The 16,084-nt window shown below is 32.3% G+C and overlaps 2 protein-coding genes across 2 annotated transcripts; both read right to left on the bottom strand.

The window, feature by feature from the left end:
• Positions 1–820: 820 nt before the first annotated feature.
• Positions 821–1,553, bottom strand: LOC109584282 (calcium uptake protein 1 homolog, mitochondrial-like). Its single transcript, XM_019999960.1, has 4 exons — positions 1,451–1,553; positions 1,311–1,400; positions 1,116–1,185; positions 821–1,071 (listed from the first exon to the last, which is right to left on the bottom strand). The coding sequence occupies exons 1-4, from the start codon at positions 1,518–1,520 to the stop codon at positions 1,059–1,061; spliced, it is 243 nt and encodes an 80-aa protein (XP_019855519.1). The 5' UTR covers positions 1,521–1,553; the 3' UTR covers positions 821–1,058.
• A 5,914-nt stretch (positions 1,554–7,467) lies between these two features.
• LOC109584286 (ubiquitin carboxyl-terminal hydrolase 47-like) lies at positions 7,468–15,132 on the bottom strand. Its single transcript, XM_019999965.1, has 26 exons — positions 15,099–15,132; positions 15,008–15,052; positions 14,667–14,726; positions 14,558–14,617; positions 14,174–14,224; positions 13,970–14,111; positions 13,714–13,914; positions 13,598–13,665; positions 13,442–13,546; positions 13,291–13,389; positions 13,130–13,241; positions 12,917–13,032; positions 12,699–12,845; positions 12,247–12,460; positions 12,017–12,189; positions 11,841–11,921; positions 11,678–11,796; positions 11,537–11,637; positions 11,320–11,450; positions 11,144–11,191; positions 10,963–11,081; positions 10,534–10,605; positions 8,313–9,663; positions 8,097–8,210; positions 7,756–8,042; positions 7,468–7,713 (listed from the first exon to the last, which is right to left on the bottom strand). Exons 6-23 carry the CDS (start codon positions 14,037–14,039, stop codon positions 9,627–9,629), a joined length of 2,013 nt encoding a protein of 670 aa, XP_019855524.1. The 5' UTR covers positions 14,040–14,111; positions 14,174–14,224; positions 14,558–14,617; positions 14,667–14,726; positions 15,008–15,052; positions 15,099–15,132; the 3' UTR covers positions 7,468–7,713; positions 7,756–8,042; positions 8,097–8,210; positions 8,313–9,626.
• Positions 15,133–16,084: the final 952 nt, after the last annotated feature.

The following is a 16,084-nucleotide window of genomic DNA, read 5'->3' as shown; positions in this document are numbered from 1 at the left end:
TGCAGGAGCTACTGAAGAATAAGACAACAACGACTAACAGGAGAGACATACTCTTGCTTTTTACTAATAGTTACTGTATACTTGCTGATGCAACATTAGCTTTCTTATAATAGCTCAAACTCACCAAATATGGAAATCTATAACTACACTGCAGAGTAGTCATATGAATTCAACTTGCATTATAGCTGTCATTTTATATAATTTCTAGTATGCATGATTAGAAATACTAGACTGCTTCTGTCTTCTTCTAGTTTATATCTCTCCTTATCTGGGGACCTAATTGCAGGGGCATTGTCAAGGGTGCATTAATGTCAACTGGATCTATTGTTAGGTGAATCATAGATAGTATCTTACAGGTGAACTAATGATACAATAACACTTAGATCAACTTGAGATATGGGAGGGAGGACATGTGCATGAAAACATTACTTCCAATTTTTAGATGTACATATCTAATGATTCTAAAAAAACATTCCAAAACATGCCCCACAAACCACATTCTTTGTATGCAACCACCAAATTAAACTACTTGCATCTGCTCTATATAGTTTTACTTTTTATTAGGTTTGTACTTAAAGGTCCATTGTTCATGTAGATACACTGAGTTACGATATATGTATTGCATATTAATTGGGACTATTTCTTTTTGTTTATGATAAGTTGAAGGCTCAAATATATGGCAAAGAGCATAAAAGATTACAAAAGAATTATTCTTGGCATTATCAAGAGTGCTCCTGGCACATTTTGCATTGAGCACAAATCCCCACACAATTTGTGCTATGTGTGCGTGTGTTCAAAATGTCAAGTCATCCATAAAATAAGTATAATCATATGTTTCTGTATTGTTGCTACTCAAACAGAATAAGTACATAAAAAATAAATTATATATTATTCTATATCCTGCCATCACTAAAAGATATTTCTGTTATAATATAAAATAGTTCATAATCCTGACTTGATTGACCACACCATAGCACCAACTCAAGCTTCAATCCCTAGTTTGTCTTCGACTGCTTTTTCAGAGCAAGCCACAACTGAGTTCAATAGTTTGGCTAGTCCTAATTCTCATGACTAAAAGAGAGAAAAATCATTTTAAGTTAAACTAGTATACTAACTTTTTGCAAACTGCATGAGTCTTTGATTTTAACACGTGTACAAACTCCTTTCTAATTAATTCACCGTCATCTAAATACCAATAATAATAGTAGCAAGAGTACAAAATGGCTTTGATAGATACTTGAAATAATCATGAATGTGCATATTGATCTAGCACAATGCTAAATCCATGGAAATCAATACTTGAAACTGACTATTTTCATCAAAAATTGTGAAAAGGACATCAACAAGATGACTGCTGACGGATGGGCCAGTGACAGCTTTGCAAGCTTCATTGAGCTCAGCTTTAAAAAAGAAAAATTAATAAAAAAGAGGGAGGAGCTAGTTACGATACCAGGTGTTATAGAGGTTCCAGCTGCATAATACATACCCAGTGCTGTGTCTATGTCAGAGAGACAACCCATCAAGTGATCAAAGAATTTAACATCTTCAAAATTAACACCTAAAATAAAAAGAAGGAATTTATCATCAAAAAATTAATGCACACTGTATTAAATAAAATGCTATTAATTGAAATGTTATTGATTAAATAGTGCAACTTTTCTTACCGAATTAGGTTTGGGTCCAAATTTCTTTTTAATTCTCTTGACCATTTGTTTCTTTTATTTACTGAGTGAGGCATGACGCAGGATCATGTGAGCAAAGTCTCTTTCACTAATCATCCCATCAACAAGATCATAACGTAGATAATACAGTACATGTATATACAATTAAGAGATGATAAATAATTATTATTTGATAAAATATAATTTGATAAAATATAATTTGATAAAATATTAACAAACATGTACAAAAGACATGTCACATATAGAAATGTCTACATGTGTAGACATGTCTATACATAAGGCTTGGGGTCAGTTACAAAATTTTATTTCAATTACAATTATACAATTACTACCAAAGCAACTAAAGCCAGATCAATTACAATTACAATTACTGCCATAAATGGGGCAATTATAATTGTAATTGACCCCAAGCCTGATGTAAACATGTCTACATGTCTACATGTGACATGTCTTTTGTACATGTTTGTTAAGTATTGTTCATACTTTATCAAATAATACTTTATCAAATAATACTTTATCAAATAATATTAATCATTAATGTCATATTAATAATATTAATCATCTACATGTGTAGACATGTCTCTTTTAATCATTGTGTACAAGTACATGATCATGTACAGGGTATGATCATTAATTCCTAGTACATGTACATGTTCTTACTTCTATCAGGAGTATAGATCTTGGTGTTGAGAAGAGTATGGAATTCTTGAAACTTTTCTATCGTCAGTTTCTGGTCAAGTTTCTTACCAAAAAAGTGGACTGCTAATGCTCCACCCACAAATGAAGCAAATTACCTAATATAGACAACAACCAATTAAAAATTAAATAAAAACAATTAAAAAGTAATAAAAAATCAATAATTGATTAAAAACATGAATTAAAATTAACTGAAAATCATTTTATAGCATTGTATTGCAGGTCACTTTCATGAGGTCAAACTTTTATTCTCAGGGGAAAAGGAGCCAACTAGTACGTGGGTTTAATGAAAAGGCTACTTAACGTACGTACCATTGATGACGTGGTCCCTGTGTCTCGTCATTTAGGTCAAACATCTTAAAGGCTAGCTCAAAGTGCTTCATTGGAGCTAAAACAAGAGGGAGAGGGGGGAGAGAAAGAGAGGGAGATCATATATATACATGCATACCTACATGTATGCGTATGTGACTCACTGGCTGCTAATATTGTCAATAGAAACAGGAAATCAGAGAAAGATAAGGCCATGTTGGTCTAACTTGTTAATAACACTTTGTGTTTATTGTGTTTTATTTTGTTTATTTATTGTGTCATAATCACTGCTGATGTTCTAATATTATTTTAGGAATTTAAATACTAATGCCTCTAAGAGTCACAGAGTTAACTTATGTAGTAGTTTTAGGCTCTAAATTGAGTGACAATTTTCACCCACGAGGCACACCAGCTAAACCTTAAATAATAATTTCATTTTTTTGGATGAAATGTCATGAATAATTAGAAAACAAAATATTTTTTATCACACTGAACATTCTACGTATAAAAGCTCATAGTTTCTAAAACTAAAAATAGGTAATGAAAATAGCATGATTAATTAAAAGGGGACATCAAAAATACTTTGATTAAAACAAATCAACAACTGATTCTCGTCTGACATAATCAGTAGAACTTGGTACCATGGCTCTTCTTTGTTGATCAACAGTTAGATGTGATTCAGTTGCATCTAAGAGAGGATCATCATCTTCTTCTTGTTTCTTGAATAACATCTTAATTAGAGCATCAAAACTATTCATATGTGATAACTGCAGGTAAAAATGATAAACAATAATCAAAATAAAACTAAAAATAAAAACAGATAAACAAGTATTGTACCAGATCAATACTTTACTCTCATCAGTAAAGGCTACAGATAAAGAAGCCATGATGCACAAGTTTAATAAGAACCAAACTTCAAGTACATTGTTCATTCTTTTCTTGTAAACTCCACCAAAACAATGACTCAATGATAGCACAATAGCTGACACTGTCAATAGCATTGACAATAGGAAGTGCTGTGACTGAATGAAACTGTCAACTAAAGTAACTGATAATAGTACTGGTATTCTAGCCACTAGCAGTAGACCAGGCCAGAACCGATAATCATCTTTCATTGGACCACTGTAAGCATCAATAATAGGCTTAAAATGACTCCAAAATTTTCTGAAAATTTTGAAATTTGAAAGATACTTCTCGTAATAACTATTAAGTAGAAGGAACAGTGTGTATGGTATGACAAAAACTACAGACAACAATAACCCAAATCCAAATAGTCCAGCATGCTTCCCTTTAGCATATTCAACATTAGGATCCTCATACCATAAACTAACTGATCTTACTGACTCATTTGTACAGTAAACAGTTATCTCACGCTTGTGTAGTGTAATAACAATAGTACATACTAGTTTAGTGTATGAGAGAAGGAATACTGTAGATAAAACAGGAACAGCATGAGACCCCATGAGTCTTGATATCTTACCATATCTCCTACACAATTGTATAATGATAATGATAATGATCCACAGGTAGAGCGGGAAAGCAAACTGGAGCCATTGTTTAGCATAACTGTCCATACCATTGTACAAACATATCTCAAACCCAAAGTCTAAGTTAATCCATGATATCACTTGACTCAAGGCTGGTAAGGCTCCTTTCCTTGAAAAGACTGGCTCATATAACTTGACAATGTTAGCATAGAACAATAGACCATTGAGTGTACCCACTGATACTGTTAAATTGAGAGCAATCAGTAGAACCACAAGTAGTACACCCATCACTGCAAACAGAGCAATCCAACCTATCATCATGTAATTATCATGACACTGTCCACACTTGTTTGATCCCATTAGTAGGCTGTATCCATCTCTACATGATCCACACATTCTGTGTCCTCTATTATCCACACATTGAGTCTGAGTGTCATTCAACTGAAAGGTAACAGGATTAGGAGAACAATAGAGGAGACAGTCCTCATTGATAATGCATGCATTAGGATTGGTTGCATTAGCATTGAAAGGTGTACTGGTATGATATGTTCCAATCCACAGTAGACCATTGTGTGTAATGTTTAGACTAGTTATATTACACATCACATTCTCTCTTGAAACACTTTGACTGCAAGAACAGATAGATCTACCTTGTGAGCTATCTACACTAAAACCAATGGGGCACTCATTAACAATATAATCCCAATAAATGGAATAGAATGTTTCAGTATGAAATAGCATGGTATGTATTACGTGACTGGGAGGATGGTTTGGTTTGTATTTAACCAGTGAACATTTAGAATCAGGCTTAGGTCTAGCATATACATGATCGACTGTATGAGCACTGTCTGGAGTGAGTCCATCACGTATTTCCAATATACCATCAGTGACATTTAGTAATCCAAAGTAATCATAACCAAGCAAAACTATATGATACTTTAGTGCTTGACCTGGATAAATCTGTTTGTAACTTGAATTTTTATTAACATTGCAAAAATGTATTTCCCGTACATAACCCGTTGAACTAATGTTTGGATTTGTCAAGTTGAACTGATTGTTTCCATGATTACTGGTATATCCATATATATCATCACCAAATATTCCAGCACTATTATTTATTAATGTAAGAGGTATATTTGGTGCCTCTAATATTATGCCACTACCTGATGTCTCTTCAAGATAGATCCCTCCACCTTTATAAGAAGCATGATTACCAATAAACTCCAAATTAGCAGATGATGTTAGTATTAATTGTGATGAGTCATTTATTGCTAATCCTCCTCCAACTACTCCAGTATTGTGTTTAAATTTTAATTTATTCTCTATTGTTACTACCGATGCTTCCAGTGTCAATCCTGTAGAGCAAGTGGTAGCAACAGTAACATTATTGAGACTAATAGCATTACTATTCACTATTAAATTTGCTTCATTTCCAATAAGTTCAGTATCTGTAATATTAATTTGGACTGATGTCAAAAATTTTTCATCAATGAATAAGCCTCTCCGTACGCTGTTAGCTATCAAACACGACTTCATAATAATAGTAATAAAGTGATTGCTAAGTGTTCTAGATAAGTATGTATCTTCCATTATTACAGGTCCATACCAATTATCACGAAATTGAGTGTCCTCAATTACAAAAGTAGAAACTAATTGAATCCCAGGAAACTTGCACTCAACTGATTTCAGGTTTTTATCAAGATTAATATGAAAGGGGTAGGAAAAATCAAGTACAGACTGAAATGATGCATTCTTAATATAAAACGAACAAAAGCCATCACCCAAATTAAATGCAGAGAAACTATGAAGTATATTATAGTAGTTATAAAAAATGGCTGACAGATTGTATGAAGCACCATGATAAGTAGATAGTTCCATCTTACTATAATTCAATAATGTGACATTAGTCAGTATTAGTGAGTAATGAGGTAGTTCACTGCTACATACTGGAATAGACTCATACGTAATAACTACAGCATAATGAACAAAAACTGAGGATGATACATTAATATCAAAAGCATTGTTTAATTTTATAGAAAATGATGTCTTGACAGCTTCTGTTTTATTAAATAAAGATTTAGTTATTGTAATATTGTTGGATGATCGAGCAATGACTCTAAGGTTATAAACTGAAATGTTAGAAATATTGACATGATTGCTGTTGTGAATGTGAATAGACCTTTTATTACTCCTGCTACCAATAAGACAAGCCTGATCCAGTCCGTGTAGAGTAACATTCCTTACTGCATTCATGTTGACATCATAATAGCTAATGTTAGTAGTTCCAATGAAGTAGAAGATGCTGTTATTGTATTGAGACATATCCCCAGCATACACTGATAAAGGATTACAAGGATTATGAGTAACTGAACTGCAGTCATCAGACACATAATACTGACCAGAGGAGACACTGCAGGAGCTACTGAAGAATAAGAGAACAACCACTAACAGGAGAGGCATACTCTTGCTTTTTACTGAAGTTATAAGCATGCTTGCCAATACAACATTAGGCTCTCTTATAATAGCTCAAACTCTCCAAATATGGAAGTCTATAATTACACTGTAGAGTAGTCATATGAATTCAACTTGCATTATAGCTGTCATTTTAAATAATTTCTGGTACGTATGATTGGAAATGCTAGAGTCCTCCTGTCTTCTAGTTTATATCTCTCCTTATCTGGGGACTGGGGACCTAATTGCAGGGGCATTGTCAAGGGTGCATTAATGTTGATCAGACACAACTAATTTACTACTTGAATACTGATATTGAGATGTTTTGGATCTGTTGTTAGGTGAATCATAGATAGTATATTTACTATCTTAAGGGTGAGCTAATGCTACAATAACACTTAAATCAACTTGAGATAAGGGAGGGAGGACATGTGTATGAAAACATTACTTCCAATTTTTAGATGCACATATCTAATGATTCTAAAAAAACATTCCAAAAAACATTCCAAAACATGCCCCACAAACCACCAAATTAAACTACTTGCATCTGCTCTACATACCGTAGTTTTACTTTTTATTAAGTTTGTACTTAATGGTCCATTGTTCATGTGGATACACTGAGTTACGATATATGTATTGCATATTAATTGGGACTATTTCTTTTTGTTTATGATAAGTTGACAGCTCAAATATATGGCAAAGAGCATAAAAGATTACAAAGAATTATTCTTGGCATTATCAAGAGTACTCCTGGCACATTTTGTATTGGGCACAAATCCCCACACAACATGTGAGTTATGTGTGTGTGTACTCAAAATGTCTAGTCATCCATAAAATAAGTATAATCATATGTTTCTGTATTGTTGCTACTCAAACAGAATGGTGTACATCAAAAATAAATTATATAATTTTATTCTATATCCTGCCATCACTAAAAGATATTTCTGTTATAATATAAAATAGTTCATAATCCTGACTTGATTGACCACACCATAGCACCAACTCAAGCTTCAATCCCTAGTTTGTCTTTGACTGCTTTTGCAGAGCAAGCCACAACTGAGTTCATTAGTTTGGCTATAGTCCTAATTCTTGAAGAGAAGAATCATTTTAAGTTAAACTAATATACTTACCTTTTGCAAACTGCGTGAGTTTTTTTGATTTTAACACATGTACAAACTCCTTTCTACTTAATTTACCGTCATCTAAGTGCCAATAATAATAGTAGCTATATAACATAATGGCTATGATAGATATTTGAAATAATTATGAATGTGCTAATTGATCTAACACAAAGCTAAATCCATGGAAATCAATACTTAAAACTGACTATTTTCATCAAAAATTGTAAAAAGGACATCAACAAGATGACTGCTGACAGACGAGCCAGTGATAGCCTTGCAAGCTCCATTAAGCTCAGCTTTAAAAAAAGAAAAATAATTAATAGAAAAGAGAGAGGAGATAGTTACCATACCAGGTGTCATAGAGGTTCCAGCTGCATTATACATACCCAGTGCCACGTCTATGCCGGAGAGACAACCCACCAAAATTAATGATCAAAGAATTTAACATCTTCAAAATTAACACCCTAAAAATAAACAGAAGAAATTTATCATCAAATATGCACACTGTATTAAATAAAATGCTATTAATTGAAATGTTATTGATTAAATAGTGCAACTTTTGCTACCAGATTAGGTTTGGGTCCAAATTTCTTCTTAATTCTCTTGACCCTTTGCTTCTTCTTTTGTTTACTGAGTGAGGCATAATGCAGGATCATGTGAGCAAAGTCTCTTTCACTAATCATCCCATCAACAAGATCATAACGTAGATACTACAGTACATGTACATACAATTGAGAAATGATTAATAATTATTATTTGATAGAATTTGAATAAACATGTACAAAATTAAGACATGTCACATATAGACATGTCTACATGTGTAGACATGTCTACATCAGGCTTGGGGTCAATTACAAAATTTTATTTCAATTACAATTACAATTACTAACCAACTAAAGGCAGATCAATTACAATCAATTACTGCCATAAATGAGAAAATTATAATTGTAATTGACCCCAAGCCTGATGTAAACATGTCTACACATGTAGACATGTCTACATGTCTTTTGTACATGTTTGTTCAGTATTGTTCATATTTTATCAAATAATACTTTAATTATCAAATAATATTAATCATTAATGGTATATTAATAATATTAATCATCTACAAGTGTAGACATGTCTCTTTTAATAATTATGTACATGTACATAGTCATGTCAGGCCTAGTGTAGTCACCGGTATGGTTGGTCCTGTTTCAACTTTACCATTTTTCACAAGTGAAAACGCCCACTTATTAGTATTATAGCAATAATAATGTTAATTACTATTTATAAACGGCAAAATAAAAAGGGTCGTTTGTCTATGAGTGGCAAAAGATTAGATATTCCTAGCCTTCCAGAAGAACACAGTCTCGTGTAGCCAGACTAGGAAGAACCCCATCACTAGTCTCAGACTATAATTTACCAAATAAGTTAATTAATAAGCAGTTAATTAACGACTATAAATATAATTTAAAAAGTAAAAATTTTCAGCATGCTTCGTGTGCCCAGAACTCAACCTGATCACATTCAACCTAGTGTCTATGGCCCTGCATGTAAAGGATATGATCATTTATTCCTAGTACATGCACATGTTCTTACTTTCATGAGGAGTATATCTCAATGTTGAGAAGAGTATGGAATTCTTGAAATTTTTCTATCATCAGTTTCGGTCGAGTTTCTTACCAAAAAAGTGGACTGCTAATGCTCCACTCACAGATGAAGTAAATTACTTAATATAGACAACAACTAATTAAAAATTAAATTAAAATAATTAAAAAGTAATAAAAAAATCAATTTAAAAATTGATTAAAACATAAATTAAAAATTAACTGAAAATCATTTTATGGTATTGTATTGCAGGTCACTTTCATGAGGTTGAATTAGCATTGAAAGGTGTACTAGGACTGTGATTTGTATTCCCTAATCCTCTTCAACCTACAATATAATAAACAAGTGAAAGTGAGGTATGTCATATACATATTTGTGGATTAATGACAAGTTGATCAGTGATCACAATAAAGGATATGCGTGCTAAGTGTTCATTACAAAATAAATGTATTCATTGCATACCGTAATAACTTTCAAAAAAAAAAATTCGCTGGATGTAAGTTTCCAATGGCAGCAATGATAAAACAATAGAAAAAGCCTTTGTTCTAGGAAACTGCTCTGTATTTCTTAATAGCAAGCTTTCAGGTGACTACTTGACCCCATTAAATCCTCAGAATGCTTTCTAAGATTCCAAAAAGGCCTCAAGAAGGTAGCAAGGCAAGAAAATATGTTAGTCCCATTAAAACTCTCAATAAACTTGACATCAAACATAGTGGCCAATTTATTGTGTGGGCTGGATTTACGGTACTTAAAACTTATGAATAATTTAGCATGCATATCCTCTATTACTATTTAATCAATTTTTGCACACAAAAATAAGTATGTAGTGAGCTCATATCCCACTCATTATGACATCACAAGAACTCATAAATATTCACAAACTCTCTTTGTATTTAATGCATGCTGTTTATTGTGTAATTATAATAATCAGTGTTTGGGTGTCAACACGAGGCATTGTTATCTCTCTCTAAGCGCAACATACATGTATCTGCTTTTACGTTAGCTGGCATCTCACTCACACTCTTAGAATCATTTCTCATTTGCTAAATGTATATCTAAGTAGCTGATATTTTTAACCTGATCACAACAAGCCTATTACATTATACTATTATTATTATGGAGAATACACTAAAGGTAACTCATTATGTATCGTTAACTGATTGTACATGTACATGATAAAACAGGAGGCTTACTGACCTTGCTTCCTCTACCTCTTGTATTTCTGATCTCTCTCTATCGGTTAACTCTTTCATTGTCTCTCTATTGTCTCTAAATAATTAAAAAAACAGTAAGAGGTGTATGCATAAAGCAAAAAAATCTGGTAGAGTAAAATTCTGATAAATTAGGAAAATTGAGGTATTTTGCAAAATTTTAGTCAAACAAAATCACACAGCAAAAAACAAAAACTTGGCAACTCAAGCACTCAAATGAATACAACTGACCACAAGGATAAACCGCATGAATGTGAAGGAGTGACCCCCGCCTTATCATTAACTGACTTTAAATGCAAACCTTTAAAGACTAGTAAAATTTTATCCTCTCCAAATCTATTTTGAAGCCAATTCGACAAATTTTGACCCTCCAAGCTTTCTAGCTAGAATGTATACAGTATGTGTTGATTATTACTTGTAATATACGACACATCCATAATCATAAAGTCCTAATGAGTATCTGGAGGTGATGGAATACCATTTTAACTTATTTTCAACATGAAGACAAGATAACTCAACCGGAAATGAATTAATCTAAGAGTTGGAGGAGAGAGAGAGAGAGTATCTTTAATATGCAATATCAATGATAAACATACCAGTGCACAACAGATATGCTCAACAGGAACTGCACTAAACTCAGACAGCTGTAAAACAACAATAACAACAACAATAGTAATAATAATAATAATAATAATAATAATAAAAATGATGATGATGTACGACACTGATTACATAATCAAAAATTTCTATTTTTACAAATGCTATCAGTAACCTTTTTAATAAAATGCTCTTGATAATCTTTATCCAGTATCATTTCTTCTATTGGATCAACTGAACATTGTGATGGACGCCATCTTATAACATACACCTGCATCTGTCTACGATTCTTAATCTTCTCTGGTCCTAATAAATCAATATTATTGACTTCAACTTATTATAAACATGTCAGGCACATATAAAATGAAGTAACTACTACTAGATATACTGACCTTTCAATGGTTCTACATACATTTTCTTAGTAGTATCAATTACCTCATGATCAAGATAGACTATACTAGGGGAGACTCTCCACTTGCCACGTAATCTCATTCTACACAATGAGTCAAATGATAGCCACATGATGTACTTACTTGTCTAATTCAAGGATATAGTCAATTCCTTGTGCTTTTGCTTCTTCAATAATTTGTTTCTTAAATTCTCTCACTAGTGTACCCTCAGCAACAATAGACTCCATCATAAACTTACAAAACTATAACATAAAAAATATACAAATATAACTTACAGGATTCTTACATCTGCATTGTTAACTTGTAATAAATATAGTTTAATCCTGTGCTCTCCTTTTCCTAATGGTCTACCCAGTCTTACTATCAACTAGGAGATAAACATAAAAATAATGTGTTGTTAGTAAGATAATGTGTTGTTAGATAAGATAGAAAGGGGAAGTGGATATAATAACACAAAAATACTTTTGATTGATGCATGATATTTCTTAATATCTCAAAACTCTTCAATTCATATTCTTCATTAGTATGTCTGATTCTGCACAGTCTAAAACCAGTAGCTGGTACACCAATCAGTGGAACCAGCTCCTCCTTCAATTGAGCTAACGTTATTCTCTTATCAACTTGTACCCGCACCTCTGTATTGATGAATAACATCATATTTAATGTTCTTTGTACAATTAAGTTAATATTACTTCTTTCTTTTCCTTTACTTTCTTCATCAATTGATATAATTTTCATTATTATTCCTCCCTCAGTTACATTAGTCGTAGTGTGTGTGGCTTCAGGTTGAGGAGGAGGTAGTGTAATGTTCAGTTGTATTGAGTAGACAAGGAAATCAACATATCTGTACATCAAACTATATTTGTATTCTTTTTGATAATCTTTCGGATCTGATGATGCATAGAACTTAAAAAATTGTGCAAATGTGAGGAGGGAAATAAAAAAAGAGTGAAAATAAATAATTAAAATACATGTAATTATGATACATGCAAGCTATCGTAAAAGGTGAAATATTGGGAGATTGGCATACAACCAGAGCACCTTATTTGCATGCAAATAATGACATGTGGCAGCAAATTAACAATATAAAATTCACCAATGGCAATTAATAAATCACTATAGCAATACTTAAATACAATATTACCTGTTTGCTTGGATTAAACATGCCTCCTCTATAGAGCATTTTCTCTAAAGTAATTCCTACATCACTAATATCACGAAACGTAGTACCACTCCTGTAAACATTCTCCTTCATTACTAATCTCATACATGATGAATCAATATCAAATAACTATGAAATAGACAAGATTAAGAAGGAAGAGAAGGATGAAAAGAGGAGTACACCATAAATAAGTATCCTACTTCTCCTATATGTTGTTTTAATTCTCCAACAGTCCAACCTTCTTCACCTCTGACTGGTTTAGCTGGTCCTACTTCACCAGTTGAAAGATCTACCACTGATATCTTTAGGTTAATACCTACATCATCAAATAGTAACAGCTGTAAATGTACATGTACATGCAACATTGTTAGTGACATGATCAAGGCAACCACTAACCAACTGCATGTACCCACCTCCATCATTGTATTTTTTAAATATTTCATCTACTTTACGAGTTTCTAAAAATAACCCAAAGGAATAATATCTAGCAACACCTACAATCTGTCCAATAGTTAGATGCCCAAACTAAATTTAACAATAAGATAATACAACAATAGCATACATAAAACTGTACTTCATCAAGATCAAAGGATTGATTCATTACTTCATATTTAATATCATATTTAACCAAGCGACACCTTTCAATAGGAACATGAGGAGCTAATTTCATTAACTGAAAAATAGACGAGAAGAAAAGAAATGAAAAATGGACTACATGTATAAACCTCATAAGCTTTATCCAGTACTGTGAGCAGCAGTTCATCTTTATGCACTTTAAGTGATGATGTTATTAATTCATTAGTAACAGGATGATTACAATATAATGAAAACTATAACACAAAGGACGTAAATACATGTATGTTTATTTGCTTTATTCTTACTTTACACATTTCTTCAGTTTTATGCTTGTTTTTTCTCTGCTTCTTGTTCTCAACCTCTTTCAAGTGATCTATTCAAATATTAACAATAAAATAATGATACACATCATCAACAAAACCTTTAATATCATTCATAATCTTCTCATTGTGTTCTCTTTCAGTAATTAGTTCCATATTCATCAATGTTATTCTTTCTTGTAATTTCTCTATTATTCTTTTATTATCTGCTAATGGCTGATAGTCTGGTCTTGTCATTGCTTCAAGATGAAACTTGCAGTCATCAATTTCAAAAGCCATTCCTCTCCTTACTTTGCTAGCAGCTTTAAATACATGTCATTATATATTTATTGGTATAATCAATAAAACTACTCTAACCTGAATCAGTAATATTACTAGTAAGTGATCTCAAATAATCAACCTTCATTTTTGATAATTTGGTGGACATTTCTTTGTTCTCTTCTTTTATCTCATTAAACTGAGAGCTCAATACAGTCAACTCTTCATAAAGTGGTTTTTCCTATTAATAAAGATAATGATTATAATTAATACAAGCTAGTGAGATATACATGTACAACATACCTCAATTTCTTTAATTGATTCAGTATCACTTTGAGCAGATGCCAAGTTCTCCTGAATTAAAAAATAATCAGAGACACAATATTCAGATCACAAAATGACAGCTACATGCATGTAGTTACACATGTAATACCGTATACAGGTTTATTTTCACGGTAGAAAATTTTTTGGAAATCTTGCATTCCTAAGCTTTGCAGAATTAATTTTAGCAAATAGCTTGCAGACTGCACCAAGTGGCAATGAAATGCAGAATTTTGTGGTGGAAAAATTTCTTGACTGAGCAAGAAACCACAAAATTCGTGAAAATATTTTCACCGTAAAAATAAACTGGCTATATGGTAGTGCATGCACTGAGGCACTCACTCACTCAGGCATATACTAGCTAACCTCACATACATGTACATGTACTCTCAATGCTGAGATAACTTGTGTCAATTTAATTGCTTCCTATTAAAATAATCATATAATTGCATCAGTTAAAGTCATAATGATGTACCTTCTCTTTGCTACTAATAGCATCTCTTAGTTTATATTCAGCTTCTTCCAGTATAATAACCTGTAATGATAAGTACATGTACTTGTACATCATGAATAAAAGGAATTGTATGTTTGTGCACTTATGATTTACGATAATATAACAGTGGAAGTGTATTATATTAATTAGGTGGGTCAGTGAATTTAAGAATATAAAGTTTATTCAAAGCATGTCAGTTTTGGCAGAATTAATATACTACATGTATGTCTAGAACACAAATACATGTAACTAGTCCATGCAAAACTAACTAAAAACCACTAAAGGCTTTTCAACAAAATTTCTTATCACCAAAATATGCTGACCTCTGTGTGACATTGTAGTAAGTCTTGATCCTTTTCTTTTAGTTCCTATACAAAACAATATTCATAAACAAAATTCAACTAATTCATGTACCTTTTGTCTAATATCTTGTCTCCTCCATAATGTCAAGTTACCAATAGTCAGTTTCTTTAATCCTTGTCCCATTAGTATATGAATATTCTCCATCATCCTCAATACAGTAAACCCAACATCAGAAATAGGAAAGGAGCAAGTGACAGATATTGAAGTGGAGGTGTCAATATACTTAATGATCAGTAGTTTACCAGATACTTTTGAAAGAATTTCCCTAATCTCTTCCAGCACATGTTCCTCTGGCTTCCAGTCAAAGATTAAAGTAACCAATTCACATTTCATGTGAGTAACAGAATTAAGCTTTTCTTTCAGACAAAGACTGATTGAGATTGATTTGTAGAATTCATTCAACTCTGCTCTATACGCCTTGATGTGCTCCTCTGCCTCAGTGATATTCATCTCCTCAACTACACTGTGAAGGAGTTCAATATTAGTCAGTGAACATTCATCTTTGACAAGATACAGGATACATGAAAGATCAAAACAACTCTCCATTTTCCGTTTCAGGGCAGTGCTATAATAAGACAAGAATTCCTTGATGTCATCCACGTCTAAGTTTCTTTTTAAAATCTTGCAAACGTTATAAAACATTCTTGTGTAAGACGTTCTTAGTGAGCTAAACTCCACAAACAAATGCTTTGGAAAAGGAACTTCAACTACATGTACGCATACAATTTGGAATAATAAATTAATAATCATTAAACAATTAAACTGGCAAGTGTACCTTGGGAAGAATCAGATGAAACAGGTTGAGAAGATAAATCACTATTAACTTCTGTATCAGTACCACCTACATGTACAAAAGACAAGGTAATTTACTATATATGATCAAATAGCTACATGTACATACAAGATTGTGTATTACATGTAGCTGGTATCTTGGTTTCATTAGTACTTGCATTATCTATAAAAATACCAATAACTGTATTATTACATATTAAAAATTATTGCATACCTTGTGTAGCTACATCAAGATCTTTAATAGC

This window comes from Amphimedon queenslandica, unplaced genomic scaffold (genome assembly GCF_000090795.2).
Source record: "Amphimedon queenslandica unplaced genomic scaffold, v1.1 AMPQUscaffold_13225, whole genome shotgun sequence".
Classification (NCBI taxonomy): domain Eukaryota; kingdom Metazoa; phylum Porifera; class Demospongiae; order Haplosclerida; family Niphatidae; genus Amphimedon; species Amphimedon queenslandica.
This window is presented reverse-complemented; position numbering and strand designations above follow the sequence as displayed.

Excerpts from the sequence above, each read along its gene's own strand:
- LOC109584282 (XM_019999960.1), bottom strand. The coding sequence starts at position 1,520 with ATGGGTTGTCTCTCTGACATAGACACAGCACTGGGTATGTATTATGCA. Across the intron at positions 1,401-1,450 it reads TGGAACCTCTATAACACCTG|CTGAGCTCAATGAAGCTTGC; the intron begins GTATCGTAACTA and ends TCTTTTTTAAAG. Across the intron at positions 1,186-1,310 it reads CACAATTTTTGATGAAAATA|ATGACGGTGAATTAATTAGA; the intron begins GTCAGTTTCAAG and ends ATTGGTATTTAG.
- LOC109584286 (XM_019999965.1), bottom strand. The coding sequence starts at position 14,039 with ATGTCCACCAAATTATCAAAAATGAAGGTTGATTATTTGAGATCACTT. Across the intron at positions 13,242-13,290 it reads AATCCTTTGATCTTGATGAA|TTTGGGCATCTAACTATTGG; the intron begins GTACAGTTTTAT and ends TGTTAAATTTAG. Across the intron at positions 12,190-12,246 it reads AAGTAAAGGAAAAGAAAGAA|AGGTGCGGGTACAAGTTGAT; the intron begins GTAATATTAACT and ends TCATCAATACAG.